Source organism: Molothrus ater, chromosome 1, assembly GCF_012460135.2.
Source record: "Molothrus ater isolate BHLD 08-10-18 breed brown headed cowbird chromosome 1, BPBGC_Mater_1.1, whole genome shotgun sequence".
In the NCBI taxonomy this organism is placed as follows: Eukaryota; Metazoa; Chordata; class Aves; order Passeriformes; family Icteridae; genus Molothrus; species Molothrus ater.
This window is the reverse complement of record NC_050478.2, coordinates 132152755-132171535: the sequence shown is the minus strand read 5'-3', so window position 1 is coordinate 132171535 and position 18781 is coordinate 132152755. Positions and strand designations below refer to the sequence as shown.

The window sequence follows — 18781 nt, the reverse complement described above, 5'->3', positions numbered from 1 at the left end:
CAGAAGGGTTTCCAGTTCTGGAATAAGGACAAAACAAAGTGTTTTCTCCTACCCTCTCTCAGGAACAGATCAGATATTTTTGCTGAAGGTTTTGATGCAACACAAACATAAATCAGCCTGGCAGCAAAAAATTGATAGGGGAAAAAAGAGGAAAAGTTTCATAGTAGCAAAGGAAATAGGAAAGTGGTGTATAGCAGGAAGCGCTGGCCAGCTTTAGCATTAGGAAGTACTGTTAACCCCTTCTACATTTGTAGTACACACATCAAATGTGACATTAGCATGAATAACACACAAAGGTTCCTCTACTTAACTCATTGTTTTGGGAATTGAATTTAGATCTTGGCTCTGCAAAGTTTTGGCTAAGCCTTGATTCCTGCACAGAACTCTGACTCAATGAGGCTGTGGAGACCTGTCTGTCCACCTACAGGATGAAAACCCCATCAAAGGCAACATGTTCCAGGTGGAGGGAGGAAATTTCAGACTGCACTTCTATTGTTGAACAAATCTATCCCTCAAAAGGAACCTTGAAAAGTCAAGGGTCAAGAGGGAACTCTCTATTACATGTCATAACTCACACTCTAAAAACTAAAACCTGGGCCAAGGTAGTGATACGTGAACAGAGGGAAAGGATGCTGACAGAAAACACACAAAAAGCCAACTCACAGGGGCCCAGGCTTTTGTCACAATGACTGACATTTTGCCTACTTGGAAGGAAATTAATTAGAGGAGAATGAAGAGCATATGTTGTCAAGTGGGCGTAAATCAAACTAAGCAAACAAAGGAGTACAGGGAGAACTCAGGCTGAGAGAGAAGAAAAGGCTGGAAGCAGCAACAGCCACAGAGATGGGCATATTTTCTCCAAATCTGTTTATATTTCCACATGTTGATGAAAAGCCAGGAGAAAGGTAGCAGCAACCAATGCACCCAAGAAAGGAAATTTCTAGCACAATACTCACAAGCTGGTTGCAGTGTTCAGGATTACTTACCTGGTCCTGACTGGTGCTGCTTGTGCAAACATGTACCACCTTGCAGGAGTGGAACAGTGCATCATACCTCCTAAGTCCTGTGAGTACCTGTGCCTACAAAAGCAGTCTTGCTATTGTACCAAGGAAAGGCACACAAGGCCATGTTAAAAACCATTCTCAATTCAGCTTATTCTTCAGTTACTCCATAAAGCCCAAAGTGGTTTTTCTCATTGTTCTTTATAGCCTTCCCAGATCTTCTGGCCACAAACACATAATTTATTTAAGCCACACATAAACAACCCTGATTTACGTCAACTTTTCATTCAATGGAAAGCACATGAAAGAACTACTTTCCTTCTGTGTGTTACTTGCCTGCAAGGGCTGGAACATGTATTTCCAAATTCCTGGTGGTAAACCCAAGCAGTTGTCAAAGCTTGTTCCATATTTGGCATTTTAAGAACTTCCCATGAGTTTTTTCCATTACAGAATCATTCAGTCACCATTTGGCACCTCTCTGTACCAGACGACAAGTGAAAGAACTTTATGACCTCTGAAAAAGGCAGACCCTTAACTGAACCTGATGTCAACCTCTTGTCAGAGTGCAAGACATTTGTATGGCAGTTGCCATACAAACTTGTATGACACCAAAGTGAATAGAGTAATAATTCAGCTTGTTATTCTTTAAGAGAATAATGATTAAGGGTCACCATCTCAGTGAAAAGAAAACTCGTGCCAAGATGGTTAAAAGCTGAATCAACAAAAACAGTCACATGAAACCCATTAAAAAAAACTTTGCTGCAGTATACAGAAATAAATAAAACACCACTCCTTCTGCTTTTTAAAATCAGAGTTGATCTCAGGCAGGAACACACAGTACACTTGTCTCTCTGGCAGCATGCCCTGTACCAGAAGTAATTGAAATCCTCCAAAATCCCCTCCTCCCATCTAAGACCTGGCAAGGAACAAGCACAGCATCAATTGCTGTATCTGAGGGCTGGCTGACAGGCCTCCCTGCCCAGTGTGATTCACAGACCTGCAGCAGCTATTCTAAGATTAGCAGCCCATTCCCTAAAGAGTGTGTCTTCCTATCTCTCTTCTGACAGGGTAAGCCCTCCTCACTGGACCACTGGTGAAAATCAGCTCAAATCAGTGTTATTCCAGGGAGTGCCCTAAAACAGCCTCAGCTCAGCTGGAGCACACCCTGACCTGGTAACCCTCAACATCTCACACCTACAGAGGCACTGGGGTGTTTAGCTGGCACTGACCACCAGCGCCCCAGGCATTCCTCTGTACTGGTCCCATAGCGCTAATAAATGTCAAATATCAACAATCTATGCTCAGCTGTTGTTGAAAGAATATGTTGCTTGCCACTGTGCTTACACCTGTAGTATCTGCTGCTCTTCCTGCTGCAATGAAGAGGTAATTTAAAACCTGTTGTTAGGCAGATTTTCTTGGCTCCTTGGCATCTGTCCATAAGAACTACCATTAGGTGGATTAATGCTTGCCTCCTTCAAAAACTGGAAAAGGCAACCAAGCACATTAATTAACACCTGGTTTTCCAAGAATTGCACTAGAACACAGCCATTGCTTCACTATCCTTTACCTCTCCCTTTCTGCAGAGCAAGTCTTTGACCTAAGACACTGATTTGTGAGACCATGCAACATAAACTACATAGCGTTCTAGAGCTGGCAGCACTGGCAAGGAATCCAGAAGCTGCATTTGAGACCATCTGCTAGACCAAGTATCAGATCCTCCTGATATTTGTCTTTCAGCACCTTCCCCATTCTCTAGGGTTTCACACTTGTTAAGAGAAGGGGCAACATGGCACAGCTGGAGACTTGAAATCCCCAATATACCTTGCCAGTCAACAGTTAGATTAGGGTAAATTCACCACAGGGGCTTTTCCTAGGAGGCATGTCTCTCCTAAAGGTGAGGGAATTCACACGTCCACTGCTGCAGTCTGTATGGAAATGCTGATTATTATACTAGGATAAAACATGAGCAGGATGGGCTGGTCCCACTATGAAGGCTGTTGCAGACTACTGTGAATCACAGATGGCACAGTAAATTAGAGTCTGTATTCATGCTTCCTATCTTTTCCACAATGTATTCTTCCAGTGAGAAACATAATTTTTCAGGATAAATAAAATTTCTGAATCAGATTTTCAATCTGCATCACATATAATGCCACGTGCAACCCGTTACTGGGATGGCATTGTCTTACCCACACCCCAAGAAGCACATGCACACTTCCACCACGCCCTGAAGTAGTGACAGGTGAAGGGGGAGACACACTTGGCTGGCAGTGACACACAGGGTGGGTGCAGGAGGAGCTGTCCCCTGAGCACTGCCAGAGGTCTGGGGCAGCCTGACATAGCTGGGCACAGACAGGGAATTGTACTGAGGCTGTGACTGGCATTGAGTGTGTTTGCATGGGCTGCTTTGGCCTTCCTGACCTCAAAGCAGCATTACTTACTGTGACAGCATCAGCAGAGAAAGTCAGCACGTGGTCCTGCAGACAAGGACAGGAGAGATCTTATAGAGATTTATGGGCAGCACAGATCTAAGTATCATCAGTCTCAGATAATGATTAATTACAATAACTATCATTATACAGAGTGCCTGGAATCTCCACCTTGAGATACAGAGCTGCAAACCTTGTCCTTGCTAAGTGAAATAAGCTGTGTGAACTTTGTCTGACAGCAAATGGGCACCATAGCAGCTGGATAAGCGTGGCCCCCCCACCAACACTCACAGGGTGAAGAAAGAGCTCTTCAGCAGCCAGCCTAAGATGTTATTTAAACTCTACCTATTAGCATAATTCTAATTATTACCAAGAACACAATATGCATGCCAAAAATATGTTCAGAATTTAGGACTTTCTCAATCATTGTCTCACTTTGGTCTTCATTACTTCCAGGTGCCATCCCACATTAGAGTGGAAGGAAACTCAAAAAACCCTCTGAAATAAATATGGATGGCAAATAGAGGTCAGTGCACATAGCTTTCAAGTTCCAAAACTGCACCAAAATGCAAGGAGAATGTCTGATGATGGGTTAGGATGGGCTGTGAATTCAATGCCAGTCTAGGGAAAGAGGCTGTCTAACAGTAACAGAGAATAATTTTAAATGCTTCTGAAATTTGGTTGGGCACTTGGGCTCTGTTGCCACATATACTATATATCATCATATCAAACACAATGCAGGATTATGACAATGGAGCCCTCTTCTTGCTCAAGGTCTTTCAAATTCTGTAAGTTTGCAGTATTTCTGAAAATTATCCATTCTTCTGCTCTTGTGGGCATTTCAAAGTACTTCACTTAAAAGTTACAAACTGATTTTGAATGTTTATGTCTTCAAAGAAGGGTAATACAGTCATTATAAAATATACCATAAAAATGCTCAGTACTTCAGTCTGGCAAAACACATTCTTAAAAGGAGTTAACAAAATGAAGATAATCCTGTACTATGTATGTCTGAGAAATAAAGTTTATTTTCCTAAGTAAAAACAATAGGAGAATTTTAGAATATTTTGACACAGTATCAAGCCATGCCCTCAGAATTTTGGACATTAGTGACTATTGCTCTGAATTCCATTAAATTGTAAATTCAACAAAAAAAAAATCTACCTTGTTATAAAGCTGCATTTATACAGACACATAGCGTTGTTATAATAAAATCCAACCAGAGTCTTGTTATATACATGTATATAGCATTGCCTAAATTATAAAATTTGGCTGAAGAAGTTTTGCCAGCTTTACAAGCAATAAATTATTATGATCAAATGAAAACTATAAATCAAAGTAGACTTACAGTAGTAATGTGCATAAAAATCAATCTGCATATATGATACCAAAGGAACAAAATACTGGAAAGCAAAGTTTGTTTTAAAAATCTGTATTATAATTACAGCAGGTATGATTAACTTAGTAATAACTGTAACTTTGTATAAACACCAGGAATCATGTTTATCCAGAAACCTCACAAGAAACACACAAAACAGAACCTCACAAGAAACACACAAAACAGAACTGGGCAAAAAAACCAATAGGTAACTGCACATCAGTTGTTTACAAGGCCTATGACAAGGAGGATGCAGAAAAAGACACTCAAGTTTTATTAGGTGGGGAAGTTGGATTGCTTACATTCTGGAAAATGAAAGAAACATTTTCTTTTATCCTTTCAAGGAAAGGATCAGCAAGAGTCTGATGTTGCCCAGAGAAATGTTTCCATTGCATCAGCTGTGACATGGAAAGTGGCTTCTTTGAATTAGGTTTCCCATGGTTTTGTTCAAACTGGCAGCTTCTAGATTCGGGAGGCTTTTCTGAGGAAGTATCTGGAAAAAAAGATGCAGCAGACAGATCAGAGAAAACTAAGACAGAAAATTTCAGTCCGAATCAGTAAGACAGCTGGTGATAACAAACAAGAGAAAATAGAACAGCACATGTAATCATTCTGTACCAACAAAATCCAAACATATATCCACAGTAAGAGAGGGAAGGCTGCTTCTTGCTCAGTGATCAAGGTTATCAAAATTACCACATGCTAGCATAAAGACAAATCCTTTTACACATGGATGGGAAAGGAAATATCTTATTTGCCAACTTCCTTTCCTCTGTCTTCCTAATTCTGTGACATTTGGCCTGCTCTCATTCTTTGAGTAAATCTGAATCTAGATGTATGTTGCAGCAAAATTCATGCTAGCTTCAATTTCTTCCCAGAGGAATCACTCCAGCCAGCTAAGAATAATTTGAGTAGCTGTTTCATTGACTCAGCACACTAGATCTGTACAGTCTGTACATCCAGATTTTGCCAAGTTGTTCAATATACACAATACTGTATATCACAGTAAGGAAAAGACTATTCCTATAAGATTAATTCACTTTTAAGAGAGGATCCTATAGCCCCAAATAGTATCAGGTCATTGCAGTGTACATCACACACTGATGGCTTTATGATTCACCTGATGCATGGGATAAATGAAGAAATAATTTTGTATGAAAAAAATTGCATCAGTACTGTTACTGGTTTAAAACTTGTCATCAAATATTTTCATAGCAGTATTATGTGCTCGTTAGGAAACACCAGTGATATGAGCAGCATGACTCAGACTATTCCTGGTATTTTTAAGTTTCTGAGAGCCCATAAAGACTCATAAACACAAAACTTTCCTTTTGACTGACATATGATGTTTGAAGTAGACTTGAAATACATTTTTTTACTGGCCAGATGAAAATTTAGAATAGATGCATTTACAGATTCTGCCTTCCTACCTCCTAAAGTACGCTATGATCAGGTAAAACAACAGGCTTATAGCTTTGTAGCTGATGTGAAGGGCAGCAGAATAGCAAGCAACCCATCTGCATGATCCACGCACAGAAAATATCTTTCTCTCAAGACCCCTATAGTTTTCTAAAGATGACCCTAGTGTGAATGGACCACAGGAGATGATGGGAGACCTGTATTATATTGTTTGGCTCCTCTTTAGTTTATCTTTTGAATCATACTTGCTAGAAATGGAGGAGACAAATAATTGGAAGTTCTTGACTTTTCTGTATAGCAGAATCTATCCCCAGTAACCTGGAATCTAGTTCTTGATGTAATTTGACAGTTTTCTGTTCTTGAGAAAGCAAAGAGACCAGCCAGTGGTAGCTGTATTCTGGGGTATCAAACTGAATGCCATGCCATTGTTCATCAGAACAATTTGACTAGGGAGACAATGAGCCAGCTTGTCCTCTGCTCTTTAGGAAGACAAACCTTCCCCTCACTCTGTCATTACCACCACTTAAGTCTAATAAGGGCCTTCAGGCTTTTCCTTGATTTACTGCCAAAAGGTTTTGTTCACTGGGAACAGGAACTACTCTTGAAAAAGTCCCAGAACCCAAGAGGCCAATGTTGTGATTGAATTGATGAAACCAAAGTATGTTCAAAGCATGAGATAAGAATTCAAGATGTTAGGACAATTGCAAGCTGCTAAATAAAATTGCAAGCACCAGTGTTCATCACAGTAGCAACACAAAATTTCTCTGGATTTCTGCAATCCAGGAGCCACACATGCCTCACTGCATACCACTGGGAAAATATGGCCAACATTTAACTCAGAAGGTGCCTTTCCCACACAGATCCTGTAATAGTACCTAAATGGAGGATGGTAAATATAGAAAATCACTTATGAAGAAACAGAAGGTCTAATTTTTCAATCATTAAAGAAAGATACAAAGATGATTTAATCAGCATATGGAGTAAAAATAAAGGAGAAAATCAAATTCTTATGTCTACATAAGCCCTGTGCTATCACTAGTCAAGTCTTCCTCATTTTGAGTAGAATGAGATGAGAAAGAAGTACAAGTCTAACCTATTACCTGGGAACATGCAAACCTTCAAGGAAAAAAGTACTGGGTTTGCATTACTTCTTTTCCTGTCCCTGTCTATTGAGAACACACACTCATTTCCTGAGCTCTTTTTATTGAGATTTCTGTGTGCATTTAGAAGACATCAGTATTGGTACCACACTATCACTCCTGTAAATAGTGTACATGGATATTTCATGCCCCAAAAGAGAAACATACCAAGGCAATAGACACTCTTTCCTTTAAGAGACTGGATGAGCTATAAAACAAAAATGGTTAGGATGCAAACATAACTTATGACCATTTATTTTTTTAATCCTGTTTCCAACTTAAACCTATATACCTGTACAGAGCAAGGTGTGAAAACAACTTTGATATGCCAGAAGAACAGGAGACAGGTCCCTACAGAAAGGATAGATGTGCATATTTGCTACTTGCATGATAAATGAACTGATTGTTACTGCAAGGAATTAATCTTCTCTTTTCATGAAGGACTCCTATGGATTAGATAAATCAGCCAGTGTGTGGAAGATTCCATAATGAACCTCATTATTTCAATCCTCTTTTGCTGAGAATCAAAGTTTTCTCCAGAGACAGACTATATATAAAGAATGGATTCCACAGCAGTGGCCAGAGATAATGAAAAACAAACTCACTTTGATGGTCAACCTTTCCCATACAGTCACACTCAAGCAAGTCATGAGTAACACAGCTGGAATCTTCATGTAGAGTAAAGAGATTTTTAAGCTCCTCAACAGAAAAATGTGTGTGCTCAGATGTCTTGGAAAGGTCTACAACTGCCCCAGAAAGGTCTTGTTTGCTGATCTGTCTTTGATAAATCTTTTCTTCTATTGAACCTGTATTGAAAAGAAAAACAGATTAATTGGGATAATCTTTGACCAGTATTTACAAAGAAGTCAAATCCATTTCTTGATAACAATATACATAGGAAATGCTAAATCACTATTTTCAGTTTTTTAAGAAAAAGCAAAGCAAAGGCAAGTGAATCAGTGTGATCTCTCCATTTTAACTGAACTCAGAACAAATATATATTTTTAAAGAACAAATTATTTCCAAAACTATTCCCTCTCTTTCTTTTATGGACAAAATGTCAAAATCTCTCTCACTCTGGGTAAGTTGAGCACCATCTCTGACCTGTGGTTAGCAGCCTGTAGATATGGACAGCATGTTTCTGACCATCTCTCCACACTCTAGCCATTGCCTGAGGAAAGCAAGAAGATGAAGAGCATTAACAGCCTGCTGTACAAGGATACTTCACTAAAGCTTGTAGCCTTCACTGACTGAATTACCAGCTCTGCCCACTTCTTCGAAGAGATGTTGTCTGGATAATGCATTCCCCAATGACTCTCTGTTATTGTTTCTGTAAGTTTTCTGGTATTAGTTGTAAACAGTTTTGAAAATATAATTTACTTTCTGCCATTCATGCTTCTCTTCCTTTCTGTACACTAAAGTAGGAAAGTAGGTGTTTCAATTATTTCCTGAAAGAAATCCCCTCTTCATATTTGTTTTCTAAGCATTAACAGCAATTTAATATTTCAGGAATACTGATCATTCTCCCCATCTCCAAAATTGGGTTTTTTCCACAATATGCCTTTTGAAGTTACTTTCACATTTCTATTGAAATTCTAAAAATGATTGCTTGCACCTCTTTTATTTCTCAAACAAACAAAATGTAAAACTGAGTCCTGCTATATGATCTTTTTTTAAAAAATGTATGGGTTACACCTACACCCTCAGCACAAACACACACAACAGGCTTGCAGTCTCTGGCAACCTGTAGCAATTTTGTTTGATTTACCAGACTTTTTCAAGCAACAAGACAAGTGACCACATGAGGGTACTAATTCACCCTGAGAAGAGGAGCAAGGGCTTATTTCAGGTATTAAGGACACAGCATTACTCTACAATAAAAAGTTTCTTACCGAGTTCATAAAAAGATTTTTTTAATTGTTATTTTTAAGGGCTATTTTAACTGAAGACTCTTATGCACACTAAATAATCCCTTGAGGCCAACAGTGCCTTTACAAGAATAGCACAGCATTGGCTTTCTTTTCTTTCTTTTGGCATCACTGCTATGTGATTTTCTCATTCTTGCAATTGTGATCAGAGTCTCTCCCTTTTTCTCAGGGACTGCAAATCAACAGCAACATTTGCTATGCAATCTAATCCCATTTTCCTTTTCTTTTTAGAAACACAGCAACTCTCCAGATAAAAAGACATCAAGAGACAAAGAGGATACGTGACTCACTCCTCCAAAGAAACTAGAATTTAATCTTTTTATTTTTACTGCAAGAGGGCTTCTACTGATCCCAGTATATATAATACGACAGAGAAATATTTCTTCTTTTCTTCTCAGAAAGAGTTTTCTCTCATTGTTGTACTTGTCCAGACACAATGTGATAATTGGTAGCAGGAAGACATGTAAAGTCAGGCAATTCAAAATCAGTCAAGAATTCATTTGATGCCCATCCCAACCCACATGTACACAGTTGTTACCAGACCTGAATATCTGTAGCTGGATTCCAGTCAATATCATACAGGATCAAATGAGATGCTCCAACCAGGTTCAGTCCCACTCCACCAGCCTTTGAACTCAGCAAAAAGATGAAAGCTGGGCTGCATTTGCTATTGAAAGCATCCACAATATGTTGTCTCTGGGAGACAGGAGTATGGCCATCCAGTCTGGTATAGGAGTATCCATAATGTTTGCATACATCTTGTAATACATTTAATGTCTGAGTGTAATTGGATACCAACACGACTCTGTCAAACAGTAAAACAAAGTCATCAACCTAGACCTTGGTAAAATTAAAGTCCAATAACAAATCACTGAAGACATAGAAGAAAATAAAATTAAGGTAAAAAATTCCACATCAACTCAGGGTTAGTTTTACTTTCTACAATATAAAACGTTTCCAGTTAATTAGAAGCACATACCAAATCTTGATGCTTTATACTCACAGTCAAGCATTCAAGTGTTAAATAATTAATGTCTCCTTTTGCAACAGAATTTGGCATAATGCAGATTGCAGCATTCAGAACCAATCACAAAGATAGATTTTTTTTTTAAATCTGTTTCTACAAAATAACTGTTGTTGAGACAGCATTTGCAGAGGATGTTGTAGGAGCTAATAAATAATGTATATATAAAACTCTACTTAAAAGCTACTATGAATTTCTACAGAAAACCTCAGAAAATTCCAACAAAAATCATAATGAAAGTCGAGTAGGACAGCAGAGAGACTTTCCTACATTTTATGGCTGAAAAGAACAGGGAAGAAGACTAGTGAAAGGTCTGATCCCTTACAGTAATGGTCCAAGCTATGTTGGTCTATTTTCTCTGAAATTTTGTCTAATTAGGTTTCAAAGGTTTCTCCGGGCAACAACCGACAGAACAAGAGGACACAGTCTCAAGCTGCGCCAAGGGAGATGCAAGCTAGAAATAAGGAGGAAGTATTTTACAGAAAGAGTAGTCAAATACTGGAATCATCTACCCAGGGAGGTCGTGGAGTCACCATCCCTCGAAGAGTTTAAAAAAAGACTGGATGTGGCACTTGGTGCCATGATCTAGTTGAGGTATTAGAACATGGGTTGGACTCGATGATCTTAAAGGTCTCTTCCAACCTAGAATTTCTGTGTGTGAATTCTGTGTGTGAATTCTGTGTGTGAATTCTGTGTGTGAAAACCTAGCATTTCTATCCTCCCAAATATTGAGGATGATTCTACTAAGTAGACAAATATCTTTTGAATTTAAGCTATAAGTAAAAGAACAGGGCATTTTCTGCCAGATCTCATTTGGAGGTCTTTAGTCATCTAAACTAAATGTAATAGATTTGATTTTTTAAGAAGTAATTATTAATTTCATTATTTTTTAAAATAATTTTGATTTAAAACAAGTTCTGAAGAACTAGACAAATAATTTCAGGGGGAAATGAAAATATTAACATTTTAGAAGTGTTTTAGAATATTTTTATTATTACACTTTACAGCTGAACTACATCCATTATCTGTTTGTAAAGACTTTGCAAGACTTATTTTTTTGTCAACATAATGTTCACATCTTTGTCTGCACTCAAAAATAGAATATAAACTTCAGATTAGGACTGGAATTGAGTCTGTATATTACAAAAACTATTTAGTACCAACAAAAGCAGAGAAACCAAAGAAAAATAAACATAAGCTGCACTGAATTAATGCAACAAAACTTAAAGGCATAAAGTAATGCCTCAAATCAGCAGCCCCTAAAGTAATGCTACAAAGAGATACAGGTTTTACTGACATTCCTGGTTTCACTGACCTACAAAAACTAAGGCCAGTACTTTTAGATATTCAGCTGACACTGGTTTCAATGGATGCTAAGTACATAAACTCCAGCAACAGGCTCAACTTTCTGATTTGTGAAAAGAAAGTATCTTCAGATTCCATTACATCAGTGTCAAGAGATCTGCTCTTACTTCCCACTACTGAATTACAGTGTGTCCTACTCAAACATCACTTGAAATAAAAGTTAAATACTTTTGGAACAGTTCAGCTTTAAGGCATGAGTCCATAAAAAATTATCCTGGGACACCATATCATGTGAGATTCCCACAAATCAGCAATTGCACAGAAATTAATCATGTGCATCCTATTAGCCCATGATAGCCAGAAGTTTTCCTAGAAGTCAGTGGCATTTACCACAGGGAAATAAGTGGTTGCTGGGCAAGTTTGTCTTTGAAGAATGTTTGCCCTGAACTTTAGAAAAGGCAGCAAGCAGTGAGCAGTTAAGCATGATTAAAGAGGAAATAACTTATAATTTAGCAATGAAAATCTTTCAGTGCAATTTCATAGATTAACACATCTTCTCATGAAGATACAAAGAATTGGAAAGCCTCTGCAAGTACAGGGTGCAGCACAAGGGCTGTAGCAAACCATCTTACTTGCTTTGCAGTGTAAAAAATACAAGTAACACTACCTGGAAAAAATATGAAGACCACCTTTAACAATTATGTCAGCTAGAAGTTCTAAATTCACAATTTAACAAGAAAGCCAGGACTACAATGTTTAAATTAATTTGGCACCCCTGCAAACAGCTGCAATACCTTTATTTTGAATGTTATACTCCCATGCATTTGAAAAGCAAATCAATATCCAGAAGGTCACTCCCATTACCTCCCTTGTACCTTTCTTTCACACTTGCCTTTCAGAAGAGTTGAGCTCATGGATTGCTGCCAACAACTTCACCAGCACCTGCAATTTTCCTGAATCAGTTTCACAGAAAGTGTCTGAAGTATAATCTTGTGGGAAGACATCTATTACACCTTCATAGAGACTGGACTCATCATATTCCTCAGACATAGGATCACAGCTTTTTTCCTGTTGAAAAGAAAAGGATTAAAATTCCATATCCCCTCTAACAAATTTTTTTTTAAGATTGCTATATTTTTATCACAAAGACAAAAGGAGGCATAAAAAGCTGCCACAAAGCAATGTATTATGTGAGCATGACAACCTTCCAACATGGGATTGAAAGCAAAGTTTTAAAATACTTATAGTTAATATTAGTTTACATTCTCTAATCTAAGACATTGTTTGAAGCTAAGGAGAAAGTTGAAATTCTTAGAACTGAAAAATGTGTACAACTTCTCTACTTAAACAACCATACAAATGTATTTCCACAGTAAAGATATATTGAAACCTTGGGAATGAGGAGGAAATCAATACATTGTGTATTCTTTCTAAATCCCACAATTATTATGAAACTTCCTAATCATTCACTCTGTTTAGGAAAATACTGTAATTAAGATTCAGTTATACTACTAGAAATGAAGAAAAGCTGGCAAGCAAAACCAATAAAATAGTAGAAACACAGGTAATATTTTGCTGTACTTAGAAAATCAATGTTTCACAGGGAGGAAAAAGACAGACCACTCAAATGCCAAAACCACAATGGCAATAAACTATTTGCACATACAGTCCTCTCCATCCCTATATTTAATAAAGGCTTGTGGTTTTGCATATGAAAGGTTTCTAATGCTTATACTATGAAGTAAAGGTAATGAACTTTACTTGGCAGCATTGAAAGCTAGAGGGATACTGCACTGTGCATATTCCACCAAAGTCATAAAGTAAGTCTTTAAAGAAAGATTTACATTTCCACCCACCTTACTTGGACTTCAGCTAGTGGCCATTGAAGTTACTATTACCAAATTCTAATTATCATACTATTTGCCTAGGGGAATAAAAACATTTTTTTACATACAACCCTAGGAGAAATGGTAATGGAGACATCTAGTACCACTGACATCTTGAGCCTGCAGCTCCCAGGGTCATTAAGCTTGAAAAAGTGAAAATATCATGTGGACAGGGAGCTTTCAGAGAAACCAGCAGACATACTAGTAATACTAGTACATACTAGTAATCCCTAGTTAATAGTGCTCTTTGTAAAATTCACATTTATATGTATTTTTACAAATATTCAGAGACAAGGTTAAGATGGAAAATACATTAAGAAAGAGAAAACAGCATAAGGCAATAGGAAACTGGTGAGATACTCTTCCTGAGCACATTCAGATTTCCTAACACTTGTGCTTTTGAAAGCAGACTTCCTAGAGCAAGCTGTATGTGAGTGTATGGAAATGACCTTAAGCAACACACACATTGATAACACAGTTTTAGTGACATGTGTCTGCTGAAATGACTAATTGCAAGCACACACCCCCGTGCAAATAGATACCTTTATAGCTTTAAACAGAAGACATGGATGATTGCAAAGTTTTTTCAGAGCTCCTATACATATTAGGTGGGGACTATTTTCCAGCCTGCCTTGCAGACAGGATGTAATGACACGAGAACTAAGCAGTTTTCGGTACAATTCAAGTTGCAGCGCTGTTGGTCGGCAGAAGATTATGCTCTCCTTTTTGGGGGGCAGAAATTTGTTTATAACCTCCTGTGTTCTTCTTAGAATAAAGAGTCCAGTGAGGCGTGTGAGTTCTGCTGCTCTTTTTTCTCCTAATTCCTTTTCCTCCTAAAAGAATAAAGCACAAAATTAATTATAATCTTGTATTTCATCAGAATAATGTTCTGTATGATTTTAATTAGGTATTTAAATAACCTTTTAAAAGTATGATACCACTTTCTGACATGGGACTGTAATGACCAATTCTTCTCCAATTACTACCACTGCATTAATTCTATGTCTGGTTTCTAAAGTCTTAAACAAAGGAAAATAATGTCCCAGATGACATCCAAGGCTTGAATTATATTCTAGAACTCTATTCTTGAGATGCAGTGAAAGCATGCAGACCTTGCAGTGCTGTGGAGAAGCTAAGAATGGATAAAGTATTGTCACATGGCAATGCACATGGTTTATTGGGGAATGCAGGTGTTGGAAGCACAGCTGTTGCCTGGCAATTAATAGGCAGCTGAAATGAGGTGATTTTAACATGTGTGTCCTCCTTCTGCTCTCTTTGAAAACAAGTGACTTCATGTCAATAGGAAGGTGAAAAGTTTCAGCTACTATTAGTAGTCCTGAGCTTCACTTTGCTCCATAGAATACAAATTTCATTTTACTATGAATTTTCTTCTAGAACTGATTTTTTAACCAAATACCTCTGTTGCTGAAGGTTCTCTAGATCTGACAATTGGTTCCTCATATATCTTTCTATACGTGGATAAAGAACCAAGTATTCCTGGATTCACAAACTCTATTAATGCATAAAATTCCTGCAAGTCATTTTGGATTGGAGTACCTTGAAAGAGAAAAAAAATAATTCTGCAATTGGTTATTTTTTCTTTAAACTGATGGAAGTACATAGAATGCAGTACATTAATATTGACAATGTATCTTGAAAACAGATGGTTTACTTTAATGTGAAATACTCAGAGTCCTGAACTGATCTAAAACTTTACCATGAATGACAAGATACTGTACTCCTAACTAAACAGACTGCAGATATAATTGTTCTGACAAAGGACTTTAAAAAGTCAAGTTCTAAATCAATTTTATTAAATAACTACAAAGGAAAGCATTGAGTGCAGAGTCCCAATTCCCTTACAGAAGATCTAAGGCTCCTTGCTTGCCCCTGAAGACTGACTTATTTTGCCTTTATGCAAAAACAATTGGAAATAACCTGTTTTTACAACACCTGAGATTTCTTCATTTAATATCCATTGCCAAAATTCCAACTGATCTCATGGTTTTCTTTTACCCCAACCTAGCACTATCAACATAAAAAAATACTAAAAGATACACTAACCAGTAAGGATAATTCTCCTCTCACAAGACAGACTAGTAAGGGCTGTAGTTGTCTTAATAGTGCTGTTTTTCAGCCGATGTCCTTCATCACAGATTAGGAGGTTAAATTCTACAGCCTGAATTTGATCCGAAGATCGCAACAGCATCTCGTAACTGATTATCATAACAGAATAAAGTGGAGAACTGATGAATTCTTCTACTTTGTGGTCCTGCAGGCATCAAGGAAAATAAATCATACAACTATTTCGTTGGAGATCACCTCCTTAAAAATCATCACATTCCTTAAAAATCCAGTAACTACAGAAATTTGTTCTCACATGACACAAGGTATTTACTATCTCGTTCATGACTTCAGATAATTGATTCTTTCCTAATTTGCGAAAGAGATCTGATACAGCAATTTAGAATTTTACCACCTCATTAAAAGAAAATTTATTATTCTTTTAAGCCTTTAAAAAGTCTTTAAAAATGTATCCTCTGAGATAGATTACCATGAAGGTGAAAACTACAGAGTTCTTGTAATAGCTTTCCACTTCTGGCATTTGGGTAAGCTTCAAATGAATAATTAAAGCCAAGATAATGAAGGGCCACAGGTAGCTTCTTGTACATTCACTTTGGATCTCAGCCTGGTAATGTCCAGTAGGAAGTTACCACAGTCTACCAGAATTCCTTTTGGAGGTTTTAATTTAATTTTATATTATTGAATATTATATCCTATTGGTATTATTTAACCTACTGAATTGGTTCTAGGTCTCAGGATGTAGAAGAGCAAAGTTCAGCTTGATTGGAGCTCAGGTAGGAGGGATTCTGCAGGGAGCTTTCATGGAGGTCAAAGGAACTCCCAAGTGCTGGGATTTTTTCAAGGATGCTCTTCTGGAAGCATGAAAATAGTTCACCCCCTTTAAAGATAAGGGAAACAGGTGGAGCAAGAGACCCCTTGGCTTAACTGCAAGCTTCTGAGTCAAAATCAAAAGCAAAGTGCACCAGTGATGGAAATGTGGATAAACACCTGTTGAGACCTACAAAGGCATTGCCAGGGCCTGCAGAGATGCAGACAGAAAAGCAAAAGCTCAGCTAGAAATTAATTTAGCCAGAGATGTTGAGAACTGCAAGAAACAGTTCTCTAGGTATGGAAAAAAGAAGCAGAAACAGAAGGAAAATATTCACCCACCAATAAACAGGAGAGGTGAATTAGTCACAGCACCTTCTTTACCTCTGTCTTCACCAGCACTGCTGGGTCCCCAGCCCTGGGAACAAAAATCCAGGCTAATTACAGACCCACCAGGGTCAGTGAAAGAAGGTGGGGGTGAGCTCTTACAGGAGCTTGACCCCTATGGATTAATGGGCCCTGGCATTGCCCAGGGGTACTAAGAGAGCTGACTGACATCATTGCAAGGCCAATGCATAACTTCTGGAGAAGTCAAAGGAGAGCAGGGGATGTGCCAGAGGACTGGAAGGATAATACCCCCATCTACAAGTAGGGTTTAAAGAAGAACTTCTAAGTTATGGAATGAATCTTCATGGGAGCTATCACATGTCAGAGGAAGCAAGGGAGTGGGAAATGCCAACACAAACTCACCAAGGACAAACTGAGCTTGACAAACCTGCTCACCCTCTGTGACAAAGTAAGCTGCTTGGGTGGTGTAGGCTGGGTGGACATTGCCTCCTGGATTTCTCCAAGGCTTTCAGAGTGGTTTCCCACAGCTTCCCTCTGCAAAAGCAGATGGGCTGTGGTGTGGATGAGTGCTCCATGTGGTGGGGAACTGGCTGAGAGGCAGCACCCAGAGGGTGCTGGCCAATGGCTCCTCCTCAAATGGGCAGCGTGGCACAAGTGGGGTCCCCCAGGACTGATGTCAGGCCCAACTCTGTTTAATATCCTCAGAAAGTGATTGGGAAGATGGGATCAAGTGCACCACGATGAAGTTTCCCAGTGAACACCAAACTGAGTGGGAAAGTGGATGCTTTGGAAGAGAGAGCCACCCTGCAGGAAGATTTGGATAGGCTGGAGAGTGGCCAACAAGAATCTGATGAAGTCCAGCAAGGGCAACTCTCAGGTCTTACACCTGGGAAAACATAACCCAGGTGTGCAGCACCATAGGGCTGGCATCCACCCAGCTGGGGAACATCTCTGTGGAAAGGGATCTGGGATCCAGGTGGACAATCAGATCAGCATGAGCAAACAGTGCTGTGCTGGCACAGAGAGGCAACGGGGTGCTGGGCTGCATCCACAAGGGCATCACCAGCAGAGATCCAGAAGTCATTGTCCCACTCTGCTCAGAGCTCACCAGGACACACTGGAATACTGTGCTCAGTTTTGATCCTTGCTGTGCAGAAAAGATGTGGACAGGCTGGAGAGGGTCCAGAGAAGAGCCACAAACTGGGAAGCCTGTGACAGGGGAAAAGGCTGAGAGAACTGGATTTGTTCAGCCTTGAGAAAAGAGGACTTAGGGGAGAACTTATCACAATGTTCCACTATTTAAAGTGAAGATGGAGACTCCCTTTTTACAAGAAGTCACATGGAAAAGACAAGGGATAATGGGTACAAGGTTACTCCTGAGGAAGTTCCAATTGCACATGAGGAGAATGTTTCACAATGAGAATCATCAGCCATTGGAATAATCTCCCCAGGGGAGTGGTGGAGATTTGTCTGGACAGGATGCTGGGCCATCTGCATGATCCTTGAGGTCCCTTTCAACTGGATATTTCATGATTATTCTGTGATTAACTTTGTTACTAGCCCTTAACATTGATGGGTTGGCCAACAGGTAAGGTCACCCTGGGATTCAGAAAATAAAGAGTCCATAATCAGCCCCAGAAAACATGTCTGTCTACTGATAGATTTCTAATCTCTGTATTACTGGTCAGAAAGTGACTGCAACCATCTCCTCTCTTATATACCCCTCAAGCCCTTTCCCTTCAAAAGACACCAAGAATTTTCCTGTCTATTGAAGGAAATGCACACACTAAATAGTCACTGTAATGGGACAGAGAGCTTCCCCCAAAAAAGAAACAGCTGTATTTCTGAGCAGACTTGTAAATGTACTAGGATTGTCTACCTGTCTTACAATTATGCGTAAAACTGGAAAAATCTCCTGTGGCCATGTCCCTTACCTTTCCACTTGGCTCCAGATGCTAATTTCCTGAATGCTTCTTCCTATGTCCTAACGGTGTTCACTAACTAAGCAGGCCATGGGTGCAGCTGACAAGCT

At 38.9% G+C, this 18781-nt stretch overlaps 1 protein-coding gene across 1 annotated transcript in view; it reads right to left on the bottom strand.

The window, feature by feature from the left end:
• Positions 1-4436: 4436 nt before the first annotated feature.
• The window catches only part of RAD54B (RAD54 homolog B), a 63570-nt gene continuing 49225 nt past the window's right edge, over positions 4437-18781 (bottom strand). Inside the window, exons 8-15 of the mRNA XM_036406864.1 lie at positions 15574-15781; positions 14927-15066; positions 14052-14342; positions 12516-12691; positions 9838-10099; positions 8471-8537; positions 7972-8172; positions 4437-5301 (exon numbers count right to left, since the gene is read on the bottom strand). Coding sequence (XP_036262757.1) covers positions 5075-5301; positions 7972-8172; positions 8471-8537; positions 9838-10099; positions 12516-12691; positions 14052-14342; positions 14927-15066; positions 15574-15781 — 1572 coding nt within the window. The 3' untranslated portion in view covers positions 4437-5074. The remainder of the gene's footprint in view (positions 5302-7971; positions 8173-8470; positions 8538-9837; positions 10100-12515; positions 12692-14051; positions 14343-14926; positions 15067-15573; positions 15782-18781) is intronic.